Raw genomic sequence first — 26,689 nt, 5'->3', positions numbered from 1 at the left:
CTCCCTGACACAGGAGGACCACCCAGAGGCGACAGGCCCAACTTTGTGGGAAGCGGCATACTGGGGGACCTCCTAGACTGAGTCCTTAGGGGGTGGCCACCTCTCCCCCCTCCTTGCAGGTCAATTTCAAGACCATCACATACTCACCCTTCATTCCCTCTGTCATAATTCCCATCTGCAGTGGGACATCTGGACATGTGGAGAGACAGACATCCCTGGTCAGATAGTATCCCATCTTCACTGGGGTCCACAAGTCACCCACATTAACTATATCCTACTACTTTGATGGAATGCCCTGCCCCGCTCGATGCCAAATATTTGCCATGGGGTATCTCTGATCATCCACCACTCTTGGTCACGCTGGACTTCATGTGTCAGGGAGGAGAGAGCAGCAAGAGGCTAACCAGTTGGGATTTGAAAGATGATGAAGTGGTGCCAAGACTCAGCAGAAAATCCTCCCTTTACTTTGATGTAAATTTCAGCACAGAAGACTCAACAGGGGTGGCATGGAAAGCCTACAAAACAGGCCAAAACATTATATCACACAATAAATAACAGAGAAGAGAGTCTCATAGCATTTGAAAAGAATATGTATGCTGTATAGGAGACATACAAGAATGACAAGGCCCATACAACATTGTATTGCCTGGGGCCTTTGTGGAGAGTACCATGTCCTCACACATGACTTGGCAAAACAACACTTCCTGCTGACACAACGGAGTTGTATGAAGTAGGAAACAATGTGGGTCGCATTCTGGCATGGCAGAGGCAACGAATAGATTGGTAGGGGAGCTAGAGGCACCTGATTGTTCTCACATTACCACAGATGGCAAGATTCTGGGGAGTTACCCAATATTATCAAGACTTATATAGCGAGAGATGCTCCACCGCATAGGAGGACATCGAGGTGGTAGTACTATGATGGTTGCTCCAGGCAAGTGTCATAGATCTACCTAAACAAGGGAAACCTCCTGCTCGTTGTGCTTCATACAGACCAAGCTCCTCTTAAACAGAGCGGTTAAGACCCTTGCTAATATTTTGACGCTCTGACTGAGGAAGGTCATCCCAAACTTGGTGCACAGGGACCAGATGGCCTAACTATCTGGCAGAACCTGAGGCGACTCCACAACTTGCTACATTACCTTCATACGACACAGGATCCCTTTGCCTTGTTTGTGTTGGATGTTGAGAAAACCACAACTCCATTAGTTGGCAATACGTACAAACCCTGAAAAGGCTGGGATTCAGCCTGAACTACTGTAGCTGGATGCAACTGCTTTATCTCCAACCGGTGGCGAGGAATCTTATAGGAATCTCGACCCTCGGAGACCTTGCGGGGAGGGAGGCTATGAAATCCATCCGTGGCCTACAAGAGGAGTTTGATCTATGAGATCTCAAGTTTTTATATGCCTACAGGTCCATGACTCGCTTCACATTGAGGTCGTGGCATGGGAAGAGTTAGCAGACTGTGGTATAGTAGAGAGCAGACTACTCTCAGAAGGGACGACATCTAAGCCTACTTCATACACATACAGAACACTCATAAACAACAAACCCAACAATCTCTGACCCCTCAGAAGCAAGTGGAAGACTGATCTGGGCTCAATGGAGGACGTAGGCTGGACGGCTGCTCTGATGCACCCCAAGGAGGTAGTGATAAAACGAGTCTGTGGTTTATACAACTAAAGGGCCTACACACTGTATATTATCATGGACAATGGCTATTTGAGATGGGCAAGGCACAGATCCCTACATTTTTGCGATGTGGGGAGGGGTATGGTTCCTTTTTCCGCACAATAAGGGAATGCCCACATATACAATCAACCTGGAGGATGGTAACCTCCAAGTTGACATCCATTTTAGGGGCTCAAATCCCACACATCCCCTACTTCCTTAGATTGGGTATCCCCCATGATATGGATCTCCCCTGGAAGCAGCTTAATTTTTGCACTTTGGGTTTTCTCTGGTGAAGGAAGATATTGCGAAAGGATGGCGTAGTCCGAACCCTTCCACTTTGTATCAATGGGTCACTTGTATGCAGTGCATAATTTGAGCAAACCAGCGCTTGTGACAATCTGCCACAGTGGTGCTGTCTGTCAAATTTGTGTATCAGCACAACAACAGCTTGTTGATTAATTTAATATACATTAACAATCACCAGTATGTGCCACCCACGTCTTATAGCTTTTGGGGCCTGGAATAGTCTGAATTGTCTCACTTTTAGGAGTCTGATGGTTAGTAGTTATGTTGGTATTGTAATTGGCAGTGCTCACAGGGGCAATGGATGGTGCAAGCTGCCATGTCCTCCTGACGGGAGCCCCTGCACTTATTGTTTTACAAATTAACCCCTGCTAGTACGATGCACTGCATTGAGGCAGAGAGGGTGATTTAAAGTGCAAGGAGTTGCCCAAATAAATTTCATAGAGTGTGGAGACCGAGGTGAGAACATTATGGCTTGGGCTGGGACTCTGGAATTACTTGAGTCACCTGGAGGGGCACAGATTCACCCCTGGGGGATGGGAGCACCCCGCAACATCAGAAGCACGGCCCAAAGATTAATGGAGGTGGGAAAAATAAGGAATGTCTTCTGTTGGCCACATTAACATCTGTCCGACGTTTTTAACAGGGGTTTGTTGATACTCTATACAAGTAAGCTTCTGTGTTTATGTGTGACACGTGCTGATTGTACAAGACAAGGAAATCACCCCAAGATTCATCATTGTAATGTTTTGCGAGTCCTTAATAGCGATTATTAAGGAATCGCTATTAAAGACTCGCAAAACGGCATTCATGTAGAAATTGCAATAATTATTGCGATTTCTACTGCCTCCTTATTTGCGATTCGCTAATTGCTAATCGCAAATAAGGAATGGCTTTCCCATTCATTCCTATGGGCCTAAAGGCCCATAGGAATGAATGGGGAGTCATTCCTTATTTGCGATTAGCAATTAGCGAATGGCAAATAAGGAGCGATTTCAAGGATGCCAGGGTGTCCAAAGGACACCCTGTAGCACCCCTGAAATGCTAATGTACACTGGTGTTACGCACACACATGTCCAAAGGACATGTGTGTGTGTGTGTAAAATACAACTTAGAAAAATGCACTACAGTGCATTTTTCTAAGTTTTCGCTATTTACCACGAAGTCAGACTTTGCGGTAAATAGCGGCCCCAGATTGCGATTTCGCAAATTTTAAATGGTTCATGAATTGCATTTAAGGAATCTCAAATTGAGATTCCTTAAATGCAATTCATCGCAATTTAGCGATTTCATTATTTGCGATTTTTGCATTTGGGATGATGAATCCCAAATGCAAAAAAAGCGCTCGCAAAGGGCCAGATTCGCAGAATCTGGCCCTTTGCGAGCCGATTTTCCTTTGATGAATCTGGCTGTTAGTTCTTATTTGGTGTTACTATAACCATAAACGTAATAAACACAGTTTAAAAAAAACAGAATTGTCACATTGTGATGGTATTTCAGAAGCTGAATTATAGAACCAAACTTTGTTCATCAACCTCTCCCTTCTAGCTGCTAGATAAGCTGACTTACCATTAAAATGCCTGTCTGTGTTTCTCAGGGTGACCTCTAGCCTGCATACCTTAGCTGAACAACACAGACAGTTGTTGCATTCCCAAGTGAGCTGATAATGCCAGGCTAGCTCTGAGAAGCCGATGGCCCTCAATGAGAATGCTTGCAGCTTAGCTCATATGAACCAAGTCTCCCAGGAAGTCGAAGATTCCTATGCGGCCAACCTAATAATTGTCTGTGCAAAGCTTACATATACTTTTCTGATTTTCTTGTGCTCCTGTTTGTGTTGTTTTGGCTCGTTCTCCATCCGTGCTCCAGTTGTTTGTAGTAGTGCTTCTTCTTCCTGAGTTCCTAGCCGCCGGCTTGTGGTCTGAATTTTGTGGTTTTGTTGGGCTTGAGGGGAGCCAGGGTGTCAGCATAGGTAGTGATCTAGTTATTAAAGTTAGTGATGGAGTTGATTAGGCTGCTGCTTTGTTTGGGCTGGTGTGCCATGATTTTGGTCATCCAGCCTGGCTAGTTGCTCTCTGTTGGTGCAGGATGGGAATGGTGAACTTGATGAGGGTATGGCCGGTCCAGGTGATCATTGTGGGCTTGTCAAAATGTTGTTAAAGCTGGTGAAAATCAGGTCCAGGAAGTGTCTGGCAGAGTGTGTGGGTTCTAGATTAGTACAAGATTTCCTAGGTCTTCAAGTAGGGCAGTTGTGTTCGGGTCTGCATGGTCTTCCAGGTGGAAGTTCAAGTCTCCGAGAAGGATAAAGGTGCTAGAGTCACGCATGAGTGGTGCAACTAAGTCCATGATGGTGTCGGCAAAGATTATGCCATTAGCGTGCCTACTGAATGTGTGTGCTGGGCATCCACAATGTGGCCTCCACTCAGTAGCTACTGGAAGGGGGGAAGAGAGCACAGCCTGGTGGGTGGTGCTGGGAGAGGACACGGAAGGCAGGAAGTGGAAGACACGGAAAACGAGGTAAGGAGTGTGCACTGAGGCAGAGGTAGGGAAAGAACAGGCAAAGGGCAACAAAGGGAGGGGGACAAGAAAGAGAGAGACAGGAGAAAAAGTGTCAAAAATAGCAACAAGCAGAAAAAAGTGTCAAATATATACACAAACAGAAATTGTCACGATTGAAAGAGAATAAAAACAGAAAAGAGCAAGAGTAGAAGAGAGAAAACACAGAGAAATGAGCATGAGTGGTAAGCAGAAATAAGCGAGAGTGGCAAAGATGCGCAGAGAGGCAAGCAGAAGTGAGCAAAATGAAACAAGGAAAGTGGCAAAGAGAGAGACAATCAAAAACGAGCAAGAAAAAACAAGGAAATTAGTGGCTATAAGGTGAGAACCTGTGGCAAAAGAAAAGAACAAACTTGAAAGAAGTATCAGAAGACAGAATAACAGTGGGAGTGGAGCTGTGTGCAAACCGAGCGAGTATCGGCCAGCAGCAGGCTGAGAATAATTAGTTATACATTTTTACACAGAATGTACTATACGCCGGCCAAGATGTATGGGTTCAAATTAAGAGATGATGATAGGTGTGATAGATGCCGTATGGCGGGTGCAGACTTCCTTCATCTAGCATGGGAGTGCCCTTGCATGCATGAATACTGGGAGCAAGTATTCCAGGCACTGCGCGAAATGATAGATACATCTGTAGAGGCTACACCGTTGATGGTGCTAATGGGGTATGTCAAGCCATTCCGACCTGAACACCGTAGGTTTGCCGCGCTGGCGCTACTCATGGCTAAAAGAAGGGTGGAGTGCCGATGGGGGAGAGCCTAAGTTTAAAGAATGGATCTCAGATTTGATAATGTGCCAGGAACGACTCTCGACATTTGTGGAGCTACTGCCAGTGGCCTCCAGGCCCAGAGATGTTTGGGCCCCATTGCAATGTTATTTATTAGCCCATCCGAGAGAAGATGGATATTCGCACAATCTGCACTGTGAAGAGAAATGTAATAGGAGGTGGGTGATGTGATGTAAGCCGAGATAAAATGACTGTGTAAGTTGAGCAACAAGCTGAAGTCGGTAGAAGCTGATTGCTGAGGACACTTCGAAATGTATAGATAATTGTTATAGTTGCTAACGTGGGTTGCTATATGTGCATGCCAGGGAACATCACTGTAAATTTGTAGTACTAGCATGCAGGGAACTGTTCATTTGCAAAACAATAAAAAGATGTCTAAAAAAAAAAAAAGTATCAGAAGACAGAGAAAGAGAGAGAGAGAGAGAGAGAGAGGTGAATGACCGAGGCAGGTGCCTTGGAAACACAGGAGCGGGGTCCGAAAGGACCTAGACTGGCTGGAGGACCACACACAGGTAAGTCCTATGGGGGCTAGTAGGCATCTGCTTAATTCTATGAAATGCGGCATAAGTAGACTAGAGGTGTGCCAGAGGAAACACGCTGGCATGTTCCCCTCAGGAGAGAGACTGCAGCAAGGAGTGGATCAATGCAGACCATGGACATTGTGTTGAGATTTGGGATGGACACATTACGAGTAAGAGGAGCACCATAAGGAGCGGAGCTTGAGGATTCTCATGTTATTTTAGATGCTTATCAACGATGCTCTCGTATTCTTGGGCCTGGTGGTCCTGCACCTCCAATGAGTTGGAGGATGGGAAACTTAAGTATCCCAGAACAAACCTGTGAGCACCCTTAGTGCTCCATCAAGAGTTGAACAGATTTCTCTTGTACATTTTGGGTTATTTTATCCTGAGATCTCGCCCTGGACAGCTTCACCTGTCACAGGTTTCCATGCATACAACTAGGAATGTCATCTGATATTTGCAATTTTCCTGCTACATAGTTCTATGCACAGCAGAAGGCCACATCGGAGAAAGACAGCAACCCGTAGATTATTTTTCATTGGTCGTTTTCTTTATATTCGTCTGGGAAATGATTTCCTTGTGGATAAACCCTTTCCATTGATGCCCGCTAAGGTTCAAGGTTTCCGTTCCCATTCTCATCCTGGAAAGAGAATTCCTCGGAGCCCTTTGCTTTAGTGAACATCCTAGCATTTGATCCACCCACTCTCAATCCTCTGCTTGGGCTCCACTAGTGCATAATTGTACACACCTGTAGTGACATTCAATTAGGCATCAGTAAAAGCATTTGCACCTACTGCATATCCTTCTGTAGATGTATAGCAGGTGTAAATTGACATAAGTTTATAGCTAAAAATGGCTTTTCAATTGAAGTCAACATTGTTCTTATATCAGAAGGCATTGGTAGGAATATATTTTGGACATCCCTATGCTATCTTGAAAGACGAATCACAAATCTAAAGAGCTAATAATTGTTGCTTCCTTGAGATATCTACAGGAAATGAACAACTGAAAAGGCCAATGTAAATGTAAATGTATGTGTCTTGTAAAGCGCACTGCTGCACTGAGGCGTCGTGGCGCTGTAGACCGCTGGGGAACCCGTCCTGGCTATCCCTGTGCGATGGTCCCTACTGGGTATCTCCAAGGTGAAACCAGGCATTCTTGGCGAATGTGGGGGCCGTTGTAGAGATGAGGCAAGCTAATGCCCAGAGTTGCCGAGTGTGATCCCTGGTTAGAGTAGGCACCGAGGCGAGAATTATCGAGTCCACTGACCCTGGTCCACGACCCTGCCGCGTCGGGAATTGAACCATGGTCCCGGGCCGTTCTCTGCTTCCGGGTCTGCCGCCTCTAACCAGTGAGCCACACCACTCCACACCCAATGGGATCTTTTACTATTTACGTGCCTTGTGATATCTGGAGGAGGCACTCTCTGGAACCTGAAGGGATAGTTTGTGATCCCTGATCTCTTTGGCAACATGCCAGGAAGCAAAGCACTTCTTAATTGTTTGGCGAAGCCTCTGTCTAATCATTTTCTCGTATCCTCTAAATTAGGTGCCTTCGCTCGATCTTGTAAGCAATCTGGAAGATGCAGCGAAAATTGACATGACTGCGGTGTTCCAGAAGGTGAGTACTGCATGCCAGAAACCTGTCCTTCAAATGCATAGTCCAGGGCCGGCTTTAGGGCAGTGCGACTGGTGCAGCCGCACTTGGCACTGACCTTTGGAGGGAGGGCGCTGACCTCAGGAGGTGTGCTGTGTTATGACTGGAGAGATGAGGGGCACTTTTGTCGATCTATGTCTCTATACTTAAGTACTAGACAACCTAGGCAAACAGTGAAGGGTAGCATTGAAGCATGTGGGTTTTTGATGTTAACCTTGCCCTCCCTCCCTTCATTTGACTCTTTTTGATAATCTGTTCTTTGAAGACCCTCCCCCATAAAATATCCATCCATTATATTTTGCTCTACAGTCAAGACCATTGTTACCTTTAAGACCTCAATAGGGTAATCAGCTTATCGCACCACCACTTGAGGCCGCAGAGGTACTCCACATTTCCACAAATGACTTAAAAACTGCTTATGACTTAGGGGGAAGAGGGGTGAAGCACCAAAAATAAAAATTGACATTTTCCTGTACTATCAAAATCTAAAGTATTGTAGCTACCTAATATTTAACTTTACACTATGGAGTGGTGAGATCACAGGAGAGCAAATTGATTCAAATTGGCAAAAGTCTTTCTATGGTTGTCGCATAATGACAGTGGTTCTTCTGCTCTCTTAGGCTATCGAGTCTTTCAGAAACATCCCAGCGATGGTGGAAGAGAAGAGTGCTGAAGGAATTCAAAGTAAGTAACTTTATTGCATCATCATGGTCTGTACCAATTTCCTCATTTTAGCTGCATGTTCTGTAGACAACCGCGTGAGTTGAGTTCAGTGGCTCAGAAGTATGCTATGCATGATCACACAAGGAACCACAGCATGTTTTCGAGCTAGAGGGGCTGGCAATGATGCAGGGTCGTGCAGCAAGACCTCGGACTTACAGTGCTTTTCTACTGTGTGTGGCGGGTCTGAAATAGAGCCTGTTTTACTATGTGCAGCCTTTACAAAGATAAAGCATCCAGGGACTGTTTGATCTAGCAGCCATCTGAGCAAGCAGAAACTGATGATATACTGACTGCTCGTGGTCATAATTAGGAATGGGCTGAGAGTCTGAAGGAGGGAGGGAGGGAGCAGGTAGACACTGAAGAGGCCCTGACCCAGGGGGGCAGGATGAAGCCGGATAAAGTCAAACTGGAGGGTAATCAGGCAGTGTCCGATGGGCTGGTCTGACAGGTCATTGTGTGGGCTCGTTTTTTCCCCCGATATTAAAACAATCATTGGCTGCATCAAGCATAAAGGCATTCAGCCTTCCATACTCTGCAAAACACTTATACTGCGTGTCTTTACAATTTAAAAGTGCCCCAATTTGTAAACATTGACCACTGTTTTAGCTATCTAATTCACTAATTCGGGCCACTTTTATTTTGGTTCCTAGGCCTATGTTCTGTCCCAGTCTGACCCTGAGCTGGTCTTACAGATCAGTGTATGGGCTGGTTTACTGGTCTGGTGGGTCAATTTGTACTGTTTATGTTTTTGATATTACAACAAACATTTCCTGCAGCAAACACAAATGCGGCCATCTTGGAATTCTCGGCATGTCAGCTACTCTAGTACACACTTCCTGGTGCAAAATGTTAAAAGAAAAAAAAGTAGTAGTACGATTTTTTTTCTTTACAAATGTTGCACCCCTAAGAATTTTGCGCCTGAGGCAACCGCCCCTTTGGCCCCGCCCATGCTACTGCCATATAGGTCTGGTGGCTAAGTAACTACTGATGCATTCACTCCAGGAATCCCTTTTTGTTTGACCTCATGCTCACTGATTCAAATCCTGGCAGTTCCACTCTCCCGTTTAATCTTTCGATGATCAATAAAATAAGCAATTAAGTTGGCTAACAATAAATATCTGTTCTTTCATTGCCAAGAGGCTCATATGAGAATGTGTGATTTAGAAATGCTGAAGAACCGGGTTATTTATGACCCGGCGGCGCCAGGGGCACGCCCAAAGTCTTCGGGTATGACCTGTCTTAGAACACAGAGACACGGAAACTTCTTGGTGGCGTCAAAGATCGAATTTATTGGCTGCAGCCAGTAACAGAAGTCCTAGAAGTCAACACGGTATGAGTTCTCAGGAGACTGCTCAATTTTACAAAGCAAGTCATCTCTTTTTATGCCAAAAATCACATTCCAGACAAATACCTAACATTTACAAACTGTCCAATCACATGTATCCACACCCAAAGTATCGCATGACGGTAAAACCCACTTTTCAGTTACCCGGCCCATGATCAATCATTGGTCAAACCCAACATTCTTCTTAAGACAGGTCGAAGGAACCCATAATAAAAAAGGGCACATCCCAATCGTAAACAGACCATAAAGAAAGGAGCAGAAACAGGTGAGAGTAGGATAAGGCATATTTGTGTGCAATAACCGTGTGATCTGTAAATAAAAGCTCAGGCTCAGTGGTGTCCAATGTCAATTGTGGAGGTGCAGCTGCTTGTAGAATGTCGTCGTCCTCTCGTTCAGAATTTGTCCCTACTAAATGTGCATCACTAAACGGCATGAACTTCGGTACTCGTTCTGTCTCTGAATCACCAACACCATCACGGCTCCACTGGTCGTATGGCAGAGGTAAAGGCACCCTCTTACAATGTACGCCGTGAATCCAATTTTTCTTCCCGAAGACCTTCACCGAAGTTCTAGTGGACTGGAGCACTTGGTGGGGGCCGGTCCAGCGGGGCTGCTCGTTTTTGGTCCTCTGAAAATTCCTCACTAGGACCCACTCACCGGGATTGATGGTGTGACCTGGATCCACAGATGCTGGTGGCAAGTTATCATGAACCTGTTGATGCAAGACACGCAATTTAGCCGTCAAATCATACAAATAGTCCACCAACACAGGATATTCGATGTCACTAAACTTCACTGGCCTCTGCACTCCCCACACATTTGCCGGACGGCCAAAAACAATTTCATAGGGACTAAGGCCAATCCGGGAATGTACTCTAGTTGAAAAAGTGCCAACGGCAAAGCATCTGGCCATTGAAGACCAGAACTCGCCTGAATTTTGGCTAACTTTAGCTTCAAAGTGCCATTGTAACATTCCACTAGTCCAGCTGATTGGGGGTGATTTGCAGCATGGAACTTCTGTCGGATTCCCAAACCCTCACACACTCTCTTCATGATCTTCCCCACAAACTCACTTCCGTTATCACTCCACACCATCCTTGGCAATCCGAACCTAGGGAAATATTCTTTGAGCAAGACTTTGGCGGTGGACGAGGCAGTATTGTCTTTTAGGGGGTATGCCTCTACCCATCTAGAAAAGGCACAAACAACTACAAGGACATATTTCAGGTTGTTACACCTTTACATGTGGATAAAATCCAATTGCAGAACCTCAAACGGATACGTCGGAGGCGCAAAGTGACCAGCTGGAGTTGGAGTTCCCTTGCCAGGATTATACATCAAACACACCATGCAATTCTTGACCACATTCTCCGCAAATTTGGGAATTCCAGCATTCTGCCATACTGGAGCCAACAACTTACAAATCCCTTTCACACTGATGTGAGACAAACCATGTGCCATAGTAACCACTGCAAGCACGTACGCATCTGGCAACATCCATCTTTGGTGTTCTGACAATTCAACCCAACAACCAGTCGAATCCAATCTACCCGTAGTTTCTCTCCAAACATTCTTCTCACTTTCTGTAGCTTCAGCCTGTATCGATTTCACACTCTCAATCGTATCTTCGCACATTCCAACATCACCAATCCATCTTGCAGGGTCTGCCACATACATTTGACTCATCAGATTTCTTGCTGTGTCTTTCGCAACTTCATCCGCAAACGCATTACCACGGCCAACATCATCCGTAACCTTCCGATGAGCACTACACTTCACAATCGCAACTTGCTTCGGCAAAGTAAGTGATTCGAGAAGCTCATTCACCAATTGTCCATGCTGAATCTTAGTCCCATGCGACGTCAGAAATCCTCTTTCTCTCCACAAGCGTCCAAAACTATGGGCAACACCAAACGCATACTGACTATCGGTGTACACATTCACTCTCGTTCCCTCAGACAAAACACACGCTCTCGTTAATGCAATCAATTCCGCTGCTTGTGCTGAATTATAGCTCACTCGTGCAGTTTCAACAACTGTACTTAATGTCATTACGGCATATGCTGCAGTCGTATCACCATTCGGGAGCTTATAGCATGACCCATCAACCCATAGTGTACCATCAGGATCCAAAAGAGGAGTGTCTTTCAAGTCGACTCTCCCTTTTGTTTCCTCTTCCGTCCTCAAAAGACAATCATGCTGTTCCTGACCATCTGTCAAAGTCAAAGTCAAAAAGGTTTATTTGTATTGGTACTCGACAGAGGACCACAATTTTTTTTTTACATTTTACATGTTTAGAAAAAATACAATTGTGTTAATACAAAGATAAAAAAGATTTTAAAAATGTATACAGATTGTAACAAACAAATTCATTCGGGGGTTGACTACACAGAGCTAAGAGTTCTCTCCCCATTATGATTCTACAGGAGCGGAGTATAGGGTCAAGGTATCTTGTACGAGCTAGGGTTACTTTATGATTTGAACAAACGAGTAATACATGCTCTAAAGTCTGATCACCCCCTGCGCACAATGTACATTGTGGGGATCCTCCTGGAAGCCATCTTGAGGTGTATGCTAATACCGGTAAAATGCCCAATCGAATCATGGTGATCGCTCTCCTTGCGCCGTGTGTCAAGGTAAACCCAATGTAAGACTGGCTTTGCTTGTATTCCAGTAAGTCTACAAACGGTTTATAAGTGGCTAGTTTGTTACAGTGTAGGGAATCCAATTCGTAACTCAGTTTTGGGGTGAAACATTTTAGAAACAATTTTAGTTGTGCCGGTGACCAAGTAAGCAGCAGTTCTGTATTAATATTTGCCATACGAAATGCTACAGTCATGTTCTCTGAGAAGATTTGTTTTTTTACATCAATCCCAAAAGTCTCTTTTTGCAGCACTGACCTTAAAGTGTTCTCTTTCGCATGTAACAGATTGTAGGCCCACCTAATTACATTGGCAATAGCTATAGCGTAAGAGCTTGTAATTGATAGTTCTAATCTCAGTGCTTGAACAGGTACAGCGTCAGAGACTTTCATAATCCTTCTTAAGATTTTTCCTTCTTTGCGATCCATAAAGACCTATTGCTTTATGGGGATGTACTCCGTCGCATAGGATAATACAGGTGGTATTTTTACTCTGTAAGTGTTTAACAATGAGGAAAAGTGTCTGTTCCCTGTTGCGCTATAAAGTCTCTGGAGGGCCGAGACATGAATGTCAGTTTTCCTTTGTAAATTTGATACCTGTATTGTATTTGTTACATTTTTTGAAAGGATCCTGCCAAGATAGGGATAATTATCAACCTCTTCTATGTGATCTCCTCCCATCTTCCAGATATATTTGGCGCTTTGTTTTCTCCCCGAAAATGCTATCACTTTTGTTTTCTTTATGTTCGGTACTAAATAATTTTCTTTGGAATATTTATACAAAATATCCAATGATATTTGTAGACCGAAGGGAGTGAGATCTAACAACACTATATCGTCAGCATAGAGTAATGAATGTATGCTTTGCATAGCTATTTTAGGAGGTAAACTGGAGCCTAGTTGCAGGTGATGAGGCAGGTCGCTTAAGTAGAGGGAGAATAGGAGCGGGGCTAAAAGGCACCCTTGTTTTAATCCGTTGTCTGTTTGGATTCTCTTTGTAAGTCCTTTTTCTCCCCCCATTTGGACTTGGCACCAGGTATTGGTATGCAGGCTTACCAGAACTTGTAATAGTTGTTTGTGAATTCCAAGCCTCCTTAATTTACTCCATAATGTTGGTCTATCTACCCGATCAAATGCCGTAGAATAGTCTATAAATGCAGCGTAAACGACCTGGGTTTTTCGGGTGATATATTTGTCAAAGATAGCCTGGATAACTGCAATATTATCTGTTACTGAATGTTTGGGTCTGAAGCCTGCTTGGAACATGGGTATCAGACCCAGCGAGAAGGCCCATTCTTTCAAGCGATCTAGTACCTCTGCTGCAAATACTTTTCCCACGGCGTCCATAAGTGCAATTTGTCGATAATTCCCGGCTTGAGTTCTGCTTCCCTTCTTGTGGATAGGGATAATAATGCTCCCCTGCCAGGATTTTGGTACCTGACCGGTCTCAAAAATATAATTAAAAAGGGGGCATAACAACTTACTCCATTCCTTCGGGGCGACTTGTAACACCTTGATCGGAATCTGGTCCGGGCCAGAGGCTCCCGTAGTTCTCGCTTTACGTATGTTAAGTTCAACCGAAATGGCTGTGGTTTTAGATAATGGACTCCTATCTTTTCCTTCATTCATGACCTTGCTACTTTCATATAGATTTATTACATTTGCTTTGTAGAGATCTGATAGATAAGATTCCCAGTCGTTCGGAGGGACCGGTATTGATTGTAATTTCTTTTTTGATCCAGTTAGTTTTGCGATTAAAAACCAATATTTGCGTTGGTTATATTTATTTGCAGCTATCTGAATGTCGACCCAATTGCGATCTTCTGAAGCTTTTTTTTTCCTTTGATTCTCACGTCTCAGTTGGTTTTTCAGTCTATTTATTTCCTTCTTCATAGTTGGCGAAGAATTCATATATTGGGCGCGTATAAGTTTATTTAACTTTTTCTTTACTTCAGAGTTCTTAGACGTACGTTTGTTTTTTTCTTCTTTCTTCTTAATATTACCTCTTGCACCCGTTGTTATCATTTTTAAGATGAGGTTTTTGAAATCCTTAATTATAATTTCGAAGTTTTCTATAGGATTTTCAGAGAATCTTTTTGCTAGAAGCTTAGGATGATCAATGTTTGTCGTGATTTTATCTAGAGTTGAGGAATTCCGGAAGATGCGTCTCTGTTCGCTTTTTATCATTATCGTACTTTCATGATACATAATATGACTGGCTTGGGAGGATTTGGGTATCCAATCTGTTGTTAAATTCATAAATGCATGATCGCTCTCTTGGCATAACTGGTTGAGCAAGTACGAAACTGTATCCATCAGATCCTTACTGCTTATGATATAATCTATAATGGATAAAGTCCCATTGCCCCGTCTGGTGTAATTTGCTGGGATGTCCCCCTCAATATTGCCGTTCAGTATTAATCCATTTAGGTTAGTTAACGCTGATATTAACAATTTGCCTCTTTTGTCAGTTAGTATACCCTCAGGGAATTGTGGAATTGTAGTTTCCATACCTTCTTCTAGGAATAGTTTTGCCCACCTGTTAATTTCGGAATTGGAAATTTTACTATTGAAATCGCCGACGATTAAAAAAGATGATTGAGGATGATTTTCGGTTATGTGCATAATCTTTTCCATGATGTCTAAAAATATAATATCATGTTTTTTTCCTGGAGGAGCATAAACGTTAAAAAGGAGAATTGCCTGTGGTGAAGCAGTACTATGTATTTTTACAAAAATTTGTATGCACTGCAAGTTTTCTAATTTCGTGTCTACTATTTCCTGAGCCCACAAATGATCTTCCCTCAATAAAATGGCCAGACCACCTTTAGCGTGTCCTCGTCTGGTGGGTGTTGCTGGAATTTCGTATACATAATAGCCTTTAAGAGTGAAAGATACAATTTCCCATGTTTCTTGTAGGAATAAAATATCCGGCAGATTTCTCGTGACCATGGACAGTTTATTCTTAGTTCTGCCTGCGATGTTCCAAGATATAATTTTTGATCCTGTGCTAAACAGAATGTTGTTTAGTTTTAGAATTTTTGTTGCTATTCAGAGTCTCAGAGACCCAAGCCCAAGACTCTATGGTGGTATTATATTCGGGTTCCTTAGCAACATTATACAGAACTGCCCTTTGACCTTTATCCACCAGAATTTTTAGATTTTCATGCCCTATAGAGTGTGTTCCTGGATACAAAATTTCTCGGTCTTCCATCATGTCATTATTTCGTTGGTATTTTTTGACATGTGAGTTGGAGATAGCTCGTATTTGGGCGTTGTACCCGTTCGGGGTTTTATTAACCTTTGATTCCACTTTTTCCACTACGTCAAATCCATGTTTATGGAGTGTCTCTTCCTCGTTAAGTATTATACCTGGAAGAACTGTTGACCAAAATGTTACCGTTGCTAGTTTGTTATTATCTTTTTTGGGAAAGGTCACTAGATCGATTTCATTACTGGTCATTGTGTGTAAAGACCTTATATGACGTAATACATTTATAATCCGTCCTCTGTCAAGTGGAGCTGAATCAGTAGGAAAAAGTTCCTCGAATTGTAGAATTTTGGAAGAGGGCCCTTCCCCCTTTTGCTTGTATTATCTTCCCTTGAATTTGTATTGCTTTGGTCTGGTTGTAAAGAGTATCTAATTGGGACATACTCTTTTACTGTAGGATCCAAATAAGGCACCATATCTTCAAGATTTTTACTGATTGCAAACTTTTCAGCATTTTGGGACTCTGTTGTATCGTCGCGTTGTTCCTCTTCAGATTTATATAAAGTAACTGCTTTTTGGAATTTTAGTTTGCGGTTTTTCTTTTTTTGGATCCTTCTTTCTGGTTTTTTCCTCCTTCTTTTCCCTACTACTATATTATTTTCTTGAATCTTGATGATTCTTGTTTCTACGTTTCCTTGGCTTAGTATATTATTAGTATTTATTGTTGTTTCCTGAGTATCTGATGCATATTCATTTGTAAGTTTATTTATTGCATTGGTTTTTGTGAATATTGGGAAGTGTTTTGCTTTTTGTTGATGTTTTTCTTTAAATAAATTTTTCAAAGAGTATGTCACTGAGTTGTTTAGGTTATCGGATTTCTGTTTTTCTTGTATTTGGGTATCTGTAGTTTGAGTACCAAAATCACGTATTCTTTTCTTCTGAGCTTTGTTATGGTCTTTTAAAATGACATGTTGCTCAAGATTGGTTTTGGTATTGATTTTGTCTGCTACAGAGGAATCTTTTTTCTTTTTTTCTTCTACTAAATGTTTTAATATCCCTATTTGGACGTCCAAAGTTTGGTCAGAATTTTCGAGAATGTTTCCGAGAAATGAAAGAACTGATTCCAATATCTCTTGTAACGAAAATAGGGCTTTAGACACAGGTGGGACTGTGTCAGCAGTATTATTGTTATTTTTAAGATTGAAAGGGTCCATAGAAAGATCAAGCAAAGCGATTGGAGAAGAAGTTTTTGACTGAATACTATTGTTTGTTCCGGGTTCTATCTTCCGTATCGCTAAATTTTGTTTATTGATATTTGTATCGTCGAGTATCGTTGTGCTCCCTCTACTTTTTATAGGTGTTAAGGTTTTTAGATTGGTCGTTTCATGTTCTGAGAAATGAAGATCTTTTGGGGTGCTTGATAATTTGTTACTTGAGTCCAGTTCCGGGCGTCCCGCTTTAGATTGTGGACTAGGTATCATGGAAGTACTTTCAATTTCCCTAATGATGTCAGATGCATTGAAAATTGTTTCTTTATCTAGTGTATGTAATTTTTGATTCTCTTTAGGCATAAGTGCGGAGAAGTAGGTACTGATTGCTGGCGTGTGAATTATGCGACCTTGTTTTATAGCTTTATCGGAGGATTTCCGTACTGCATTTTCAGTGCCCATTCTTTTCATGTGTACAGTGCGAGATCGCAGTTTTTTAAAACCCATTTATTTTCCCGATGGGCGTTAATATTTAAATTGTATTTCTCTAGAGTCGTCACAGATATTAATGAAGGTATTACTGTTTTTAGGGGGATTCTTAGTCTTCCCCAGTATACTTACGAGAAGAATTTAATCTCATGCAGCTACCGGAATTACGAATGCTGATAGCCGAGGTCACAAAGGGGGGGGCCCGTCCCGTCCTCGTTCGTCCACGGACGGCCACAGACGGCCCGCCCTTTGCCCGGGCTTCGCTCCGTGTGCCGACCCGCGCGCGTCCCGCGTCGCGGTAGGGTGGATGATGTTAATATACGTTTCGCCGGTGGGCGTGTCCGTGGGCGTGTCGCCTGGGGGAAGAGGAACCAGCTGGAGGGATTGCTGGTCCTCGCAGTCCCCCAGGTTAAGCGGGTAGTTCTTTCCTTGCCTCTGACCCTGTGGACTCCAGCTGGGAGCGCTAGACAGAGCGTGCCGACCGCAGCTCTCGCTCACACCAGCGAGTCCTCGGGGAGGCAGCACCTGGCAGCAAACAGAGAAAGTCAATCTGTCCTCTCAGAACAGCGGTGGTTCAGCGAAAGCAAACAGCCAAGGAGAGTGAGTGGCGCCCGCGAAGCGGGTGTCACGAATTAAATTGCCTGATCGCCGGTGGGCGTGTCCGTGGGCGTGTCGCCTGGGGGTAGAGGAACCAGCTGGTCAGTGTAGGGATTGCTGGTCCTCGCAGTCCCCCAGGTTAAGCGGGTAGTTCTTTCCTTGCCTCTGACCCTGTGGACTCCAGCTGGGAGCGCTAGACAGAGCGTGCCAACCGCAGCTCTCGCTCACACCAGCGAGTCCTCGGGGAGGCAGCACCTGGCAGCAAACAGAGAAAGTCAATCTGTCCTCTCAGAACAGCGGTGGTTCAGCGAAAGCAAACAGCCAAGGAGAGTGAGTGGCGCCCGCGAAGCGGGTGTCACGAATTAAATTGCCTGATCGCCGGTGGGCGTGTCCGTGGGCCTGTCGCCTGGGGGAAGAGGAACCAGCTGGTCAGTGTAGGGATTGCTGGTCCTCGCAGTCCCCCAGGTTAAGCGGGTAGTTCTTTCCTTGCCTCTGACCCTGTGGACTCCAGCTGGGAGCGCTAGACAGAGCGTGCCGACCGCAGCTCTCGCTCACACCAGCGAGTCCTCGGGGAGGCAGCACCTGGCAGCAAACAGAGAAAGTCAATCTGTCCTCTCAGAACAGCGGTGGTTCAGCGAAAGCAAACAGCCAAGGAGAGTGAGTGGCGCCCGCGAAGCGGGTGTCACGAATTAAATTGCCTGATCGCCGGTGGGCGTGTCCGTGGGCGTGTCGCCTGGGGGAAGAGGAACCAGCTGGTCAGTATAGGGATTGCTGGTCCTCGCAGTCCCCCAGGTTAAGCGGGTAGTTTTTTCCTTGCCTCTGACCCTGTGGACTCCAGCTGGGAGCGCTAGACAGAGCGTGCCGACCGCAGCTCTCGCTCACACCAGCGAGTCCTCGGGGAGGCAGCACCTGGCAGCAAACAGAGAAAGTCAATCTGTCCTCTCAGAACAGCGGTGGTTCAGCGAAAGCAAACAGCCAAGGAGAGTGAGTGGCCACAGAGATCGGCAATAATGTCGCTGGATTCAGTACATTGCACCGCTTGATGTGCACATGACTAGCCAAAAGCGTCAATTCATAACCCGACAACCTCGCACTAGTAAGGTGTTAAGTCTTGGTTCGATTTAACAAAGTATCCACTGCATGTGGAACCATCACAACCAACGTATTATCCATCACCAGCCCAGCAGACTGTCGGATAGAAACAGCAGCTGCCACTGTAGCTCTCAAGCAACTTGGCAACGCTCTAGCTACCGGATCTAACGTCGACGAGAAATACGCACATGGATGCTGCTTGTCCCCAAAAGACGCACAACGCACATCCCTCTCTCTCTCGTGTACATACAACGTGAACGGCTTGCTATAATCTAGAGTACCCAACACAGGAGCCGAACACAATGCATCACGTAATTCCGAAAAACTTTTCTGACAATCGTCAGACCACGGGAGAGGATTCGGTGTATTTTTAAAAGTCAATGCCAACAGAGGTTTGGCCAGCAAAGAAAAATTCGGTATCCACAGTCTACAATACGACGTGATACCCAAGAAAGCGTGCACTTCTCTCTGTGTGCTTGGTACAGTCATTTGCGCAATCGCTTGAATTCGTTCTGGGGTCAACCTTCTTCCCTCCTTTGACAAGAGATGACCTAAGTAGGTCACTTCTTGTCGACAATACTGCAACTTAGAAGGTGACACTTTATGATGCAAGTCCGACAAATGTCGCAACAAAGAAAGAGTAGCTTCTTTACAAGTTTTCTCATCATCAGCGGCCACTAACAAATCGTCAACATACTGAGTAAGAGCACTACCAGCAGGCAACGCAAGAGTATCAAGCTGAGTTTTCAAAGCCTGACTATAAATAGATGGACTTTCACAATAGCCTTGAGGAGCTCTCTTAAACCGGAAGCTTCGGCCTCCTAAAGAGAAGCCAAAAATATCTCTACTTTCCTCGGCAATTGGAATGCTAAAGAAAGCATTCTTCAGATCTATAACCGAAAACCAGGCAGCTGAAGCAGGAATCAAAGTCAACAAAGCAGTAATATCCGGAACAACTGGAAACTGTGGCACGACAATCTTGTTAACCTCCCTAAGATCGATCACAAACCTGTAAACAGGTGGCTGAGAAGAGTCAGTGCGCTTTAGGAGAGGCAAAACAGGACTGTTACATACATTACCTCTCGTTTCTTCAATCACATCTTTCTCAATCAGATCATAGATGATTGCTGAAAGCGCTCTTTCACCATTGCTAGAAATCCGATATTGGGGAATACGCTGCATTTTAACATTCGCTTTAAGCATTACAACATAAGGTGGAATCTCCAAAAGACCCACATCATTAGGACCAGTAGCCCAAAGAGTATCAGGGAGAGAACGCAATTCCGGTGGAAGCCGATCTTTAGACAAATACATCGGAGAGATCACTTTCTTACCCAATGTAAGCTGTACTCCCGCAGGAGAACAACGTAATGTTGCATGCAACCTTTTCAACAAATCCAAGCCTAACAAATTCTCACCACAACCTGTCGTTAAAATGAGAGGTGCTTCCAATTCACAAGGCCCTATAGAAAGAGACAAAGGACTAGAAACTGGATTACGAACTGGGGCGCCAGAGAATCCTACCGAAACATTCGTTAAGCCAGACAAAGGTGCGCCAGGGAGTTAAGAGTGCATGATAGAACTCTTCGCTGCACCAGTATCCAAAAGAAAAGGCTCTACCACACCCGATGTGGCTACTGCAACATAAGGCCCACTCTGATCTACTGGAACCGACACTACTCCCTCTCTTTGTCCATGGCTGTCCTAGCAATCATTAAAGTCAGCATTCTCACTTTCGACATAATAGTCATCGGCATAGTACTGAGTCGACCGACCAGATGTCATTTTCTGTTGATCAAAGCAATTCATAGAATTCTGCGGGGAAAAGGAACGTTCCTTCTGTGGAAACACACCACGGCCTCTACCACTTGACACTTGCTGAAAACCACCACGGCCTCTCGGGGCCGGCATACCACTCGCGCGTTGTCGTAAAACAGGGCACTCATTTTTATAATGACCTTCCTCCCTACAATACGCACACGGATTCAAACCCAAGGGTGGTCTTGGAGGAAAATACCCAACCTTTCTGTTGCGGTCTCTGAAATGGCGGAGGGTGCTGAAACTGTGGGCGTTGCTGTGATTCTTGCTGATTCGAGCGAGGCGGATACGCCTGCTGCAAAAGAACCTTCGTCTTTAAGTCTTTAGTCTTTTTCTCTACTCTATCTTTCTCGTCCTTATCCCTATTCTCATAGTACTGTGCAGTTGCCAATTTCTGGGCCGACGAAGAAACAGCCCAAGAACTTTCAGATTCTTTCAACTTTTTACATAGTTCAGGCAGTAAGTTAAAGACGAACTTATCTACGAACAATCTTTGCCCACCTTCCGTACTCATATCCTGACCACTATGATCTATAAATGTCTCTTCAAACCTAGTGAAGAAATCAGATACACTTTCGTCCTTCTTTTGCTTACATGCTGCTAACTTGTCCCAATTTACTCGTAACGCTGGCATCATCGTTTTCATAAGATCTATAATTCTGCCAGGTAGATCTGCCACTAGAGCTTCAGGTTTAGCACCACCAACCTGTCTAGCGTCCGCAGCAGCAATATTGACCCATGAGTCACCTAATTCAACTGCATGGTCCTCATTACGAATCTTTGCCCATAGAGGTTGGGGTACTACATTACTCAACAGCATATCTATGTCGGCTAAATTCATGATGCATGCGTCAACTGTCTGGGACAATTCTTTGTAATAGCCAGCTGGATTCTTACGGGGATCAGGTAAAGACTGTTTAAGGGCCAAGACTTCTACTCTCTTCCATGGCACATGTACCCATACTCTTTGAAAATGTGCTGGTAGAGCTGGGGGAACATTATTCGGACCAGAAACTACCGCATCATGCCACACTGGAGGAACTTCTCTCATTGGATACTGTCTCACTTTCCCCCTAACTGAACGGAATCAGGCTCAAACAGTCGATGAGAAGGGAAATCGCTCCTTCACGCAAGTACCATCGCAACTGCATTCTCAAATCCGGGACCTACTATCGTCCCTTTCGCAAACTCAGACTGGACATTTAGCAATTCTACAGGAACTGAACCCAAATCATTATCTTCCCATTCCTCACGAAGGAAAGTACACATAACATCAAAAACATACCTTTGTTTCGGTGCCTCCCACTGTTGGAAGACATCCATAACTGATTCTAAGTTATACCTCGAAACATTTGAAACCCATCTGCGAGCCAAGAGATCTAACACTGCCCGTTCTTCGGGACCAGGTAGCTGACTACGCATTTGTTTACGTGCAGAAACAGGGGTCATACTCAATGACCCAAAGAAAGGAGACAAAATACCAGTAACAGTATCAGTCATTCGTTGTCGAGCAGAAGGAGAAGCCGTCATAAGGACAGGAGACAAAGTATTTTGAGGTGATAGAAGCGTAGGGTTAGTAGCAAGAGAAGTTGAAGGTACAGGAGAATAAGGCAAAGTAGTTACAGACAAAACCGATAGCAAAGTCGGCGGCCCCAGAGGAGGCTGCGCCGTAAGAGGAAGAACCAGCTGAGGAGGAGCCGGTGGCGGAACAGCAACAGGAGGTTGTGCAACTGGAGGTTGCGGAGGTGCCGTAGCACTCTGTGCATAAGGGGGTGGCAATCTCAACAAATGTGACATCAAAGGATCCTTCTCAGGGTCCTTCGTTGCATTCTCAAGAAGAGATGGCAATGCTGGATAACATTTATCAATAGCCATATTATGTTGTCTATCTGACACCTCAATTGCTTTATCTTCTTCGTTTTCTTTAAACTGCCTAGCAGCTTGCATTATTGATACATCCTTTTCTCTTTTATCTCTTTTAGCCTGTTTAATTTCTCGTTGTCTGGCTTCTTTTCGCCAAAGGCGAAAGGAGTCAAACATTGCCGGCCGGGCTTTCTTCCTAAATAATTTAACTTCCAAATTATCTAGAATCTCTGTATCATAGCTACCATGATGTGGCCATTTTAAAACACCGTCTTTCCTAGTGTATCGGACCCATACTTCATTAAACATAATGGGGCCCACGCCGTGTTTAGAGTAGAGCTCATAAGTCAGAGTTCCAACTGGAGGTATCGGACATGAATCCTCCAATCGGGAATCCCTGTAACAACCACAATAAAATATCCTCCTAATTTTGCTAAGACTAGGCATCTTCGCTCACTAATCTAGCTTCAAACTTCAAGGGATTATCTACAACGATAGTCTCGCAAATATACGAGTCCCTTGGCTTTGGAAATTGCAATTTTCAAATCAAAACTAAGGACCAAACAAACTAAGAACCAAGAACTAAGGACTGGGAGCGACCCACTTATACTTAACTGAGGTATCAGTCACGCCACCAGAAGACCCGTTTATCGTCTCGCCGTACAAAGCATCACAAATGGGTCCAAGACAGGGCGACAGTCAGGGCAGCAGTCCTTCGTAGCCGTCAGGAAAGCGGGAAGCCTCGCAGAAAAGACCTGCAGTCCACATTCGACATGCCGGTGTCGATGAAGTGGTGGCCGTCCTCCAGAATTTCCTCACGAAGCTCCTCACGATCTTCAGGCTTGGACCGGTACCGCTGAAGTCGCCCCGTGTTGGGCGCCAACTGAAGAACCGGGTTATTTAAGACCCGGCGGCGCCAGGGGCACGCCCAAAGTCTTCGGGTATCACCTGTCTTTGAACACAGAGACACGGAAACTTCTTGGTGGCGTCAAAGATCGAATTTATTGGCTGCAGCCAGTAACAGAAGTCCTAGAAGTCAACACGGTATGAGTTCTCAGGAGACTGCTCAATTTTACAAAGCAAGTCATCCCTTTTTATGCCAAAAATCACATTCCAGACAAATACCTAACATTTACAAACTGTCCAATCACATGTATCCACACCCAAAGTATTGCATGACGGTATAAACCACTTTTCAGTTACCCGGCCCATGATCAATCATTGGTCAAACCCAACATTCTTCTTATGACAGGTCGAACAAACCCATAATAAAAAAGGGCACATCCCAATCGTAAACAGGCCATAAAGAAAGGAGCAGAAACAGGTGAGAGTAGGATAAGCCATATTTGTGTGCAATAAAGTTTTACGATGTCCTGTGCTCTGATCCTTAATCTTGATCAGCTAAAGGGCAGGAACTGGTTTAAAAAGGTCAGCTTCAGGCAACAGGGTCAGTTCACTCAGGTCAAACAGGAGTCAGCACGAACTGGAGGTACATGTACTTAAAGGACTTGATCAGCCACAGTCATCGGCCTATGTGAGGGCAACCACAAAATGGCTGCCATACACAAAATGGAACCCAAGGGTTCAGAACGAAATCCCTAAATACGTAGTGAATCCATCGGTCTAACGTGATGAAAACACTCATACTTGTCGTACTAACTAGTTACGGTTCGCTAATATCAAATTCGTAACGAAACCATGACCTTTATGAAACGGGTTCAGAATTCACGGAACCTCAATGCACGTCATTTTATCTGATATTGTGTCACATACGAACACTGGAAAAGCTAGTTTAAGACATGCTCTCCCCCACAAGATTGGACTGGCAGGTATCTTAAATACAGGAAGAACTGTAGAGGCGCAATTATACGACCTTAAACAGGGGTAAATGGTTGTTTCTAATGGGATCTTTAAAGGACTGTGCTGCTTCCGGCTGGAAGTATAGCAGCATTTTCTGGCATCTATAAAGTACTTACAGAGCACAACAGTATACAACTCAACAACTTGACACGAAGGAAAATAGCAATGCAACAAAAAATATAACAGTGCACAGCACAACAAAACAGTCAAAACAGAATATAACACAATATCCTTAGTGCAACACAACAATAACACAATGAAATGATGCATCACAAAAATACAACACAAAAAATAAAACACATGAATACCACCACCAACACTGTGTCAGTAACATACCTATTGGATAGATCTCTGCCTCTGAATTATAGCTTGAATAGCAATTAGATGCTAGTGTCTTCCAGAAAAAGCCCCAAGGTGGGAAAAAAAGCCACAGGCAAAAACCTCTAGAAATCAAGAGCTGCAGTGGCATGGCAACTTGCAGCAAGATGTAATGTCAAGATGTTATGAAAAGAAAATCTAAAGCCTGGAGGCACTGAAGGAGGATTGGCACCACAGCATCAGGCAGCAAGGAACATGACGAAAAGACTTATTTTTCTTTTATAGGAAGAAAACAGTGAAGTAGTCCCAGAATCATAGGCCTACACCTTGGATTGCAAAAACATCTTTAAGGATCTGCTGAAATATCGGCATTTTGGTTTGGGAAGAATAACTCCTTCCCTGAGGCTCTAGCAGAGAAAATCTGGGAAGGAGAAGGCAGACATGCTGCAACGCAGAATTGAGGGAGAGGTTCCCCGAGGGAAGAATGCAGGACAGGGGGCCTACACTGGTGTGTGGGCCATCACCAGATTGCCCCGCGTCTTGCCAGGTGGCACCTCCAGTTTTGTCCCTAAATAAATTGGAAACAAAGAAATAGGATAGTAAAGCTTTTCTGATTTATATTTATTTTTTATAGTAGCTTAGGGGGCTAATGACCTATCTGCGGTTATCTGTATATGTATACAATATTATTCTAATTACGGTACGATACAGGAAATCAGGAAATTGCTGGGAAGATCCACGTGTAATCTCTGGTGACAGATCTGAATCATGATAAAATCACTCAGAGAGTTAATGTGCCTGGTGCAAAGCACAGCATGCAAGTGTGGGAGACACAGATTATACTTTTATGTAAGAAAGCTCAGTGGGTTAATGTTTTTCCTTTTGATATCTACTAGGTTCAGTCCTCATTAAGTAGCTCAATTAATTATGGACCCACTTTATAAACAGCTCAATTTTATCTGCTAAGTTTTAATCCAAACTCTCATTACTGTGACATGATCAAATGTGTTCCAATTGGTAGTAATAGACACACTTATTAAGTTTCAAACAATTTAGTTTGTATTAAGTTCTAGTTAATTTTTTTATTATTAACATATTTACACAGACACAAATAGAAGGGCATACCCTGTATTTCTACAGAGCTTGCATAAGTCTGCATATCTTACCTAGACCCAGAGCTTGGGAAAGTAAAAAACACTTTAAAATGTCAGAACTCCTTTCCAACTTATGAAGTTACGCTGCAGTGCATTTATTTATTTCTATTGACAGGCTGCTGGGTGTAGCACTCTGATTGGATGCCCTATTGTGATGTTTTTAGCTTCCAACTGATCCCAGCCAGGACACCTCTTTGCTGCTTCCAAAGTCAAGCACATTGAATAAGTGTGGGAACCATTGATGTGTCCCAGTGTCAGCTCTCTCCACCAGGACACAGTTGACTCAATACACTGAGGCTGTCCCTGAATCTAATTTCAGCTCATGAATACTTGCCAGGCTGGAATAAGGCCAGTTCACAGGTCTATGACATAATGTCAACGACAACAACAATATCTACTTACTAGAATATTGTGTCAAAAATATCCGATTTACTTGAATTGAATTGAATGTAATACTTATAGAGCACACTGTCACACCCAGAGGAGCATCCTGGCGCTAAGCGACCATGAGGCTGGCGGTGTGAGCTAAGTCATTCTTGGTACGTCCTTAGAACAAGAAAATATGACTCACACAATGAGTGAATAACAGAGATCATCTGGGATGCTGAAAAGCCTGAAAAAAGAAGCACATTAAAGAATGAGTGGGTAAAAAAGATCATCTGGGATGCCAAATAGCCAGGTCTTGAGCTGCCTTTTGAAGATCCTTTCAGGTTCAATGATCTCAGCTCCCCAGGGAGTAAGTACCAGGCCGTTGTACCCAGGAAGGTGAAAGATTTACCATCTCGAGTTCTAAGTGTGTACGTGAAGGGGCTGTGAAGACCTCAGAGGTTGTGTAGTCATATAATGGGTGACCCTGGAAATTAGGTGTTT

The 26,689-nt window shown here is 44.1% G+C and overlaps 1 protein-coding gene across 2 annotated transcripts in view; it reads left to right on the top strand.

Moving 5' to 3' along the window:
• The window catches only part of PROM2 (prominin 2), a 464,577-nt gene that overhangs the window by 290,212 nt on the left and 147,676 nt on the right, over window positions 1-26,689 (top strand). For both annotated transcript variants that reach the window (XM_078667029.1, XM_078667028.1), the window contains exons 8-9: window positions 7,393-7,464; window positions 8,121-8,184. In XM_078667029.1, the coding sequence (XP_078523155.1) occupies window positions 7,393-7,464; window positions 8,121-8,184 (136 nt within the window). The remainder of the gene's footprint in view (window positions 1-7,392; window positions 7,465-8,120; window positions 8,185-26,689) is intronic.

Source organism: Lissotriton helveticus, chromosome 11, assembly GCF_964261635.1.
Source record: "Lissotriton helveticus chromosome 11, aLisHel1.1, whole genome shotgun sequence".
Classification (NCBI taxonomy): Eukaryota; Metazoa; Chordata; class Amphibia; order Caudata; family Salamandridae; genus Lissotriton; species Lissotriton helveticus.
The sequence above is the reverse complement of the archived record's forward strand: the minus strand, read 5'-3'. Positions and strand labels throughout refer to the sequence as shown.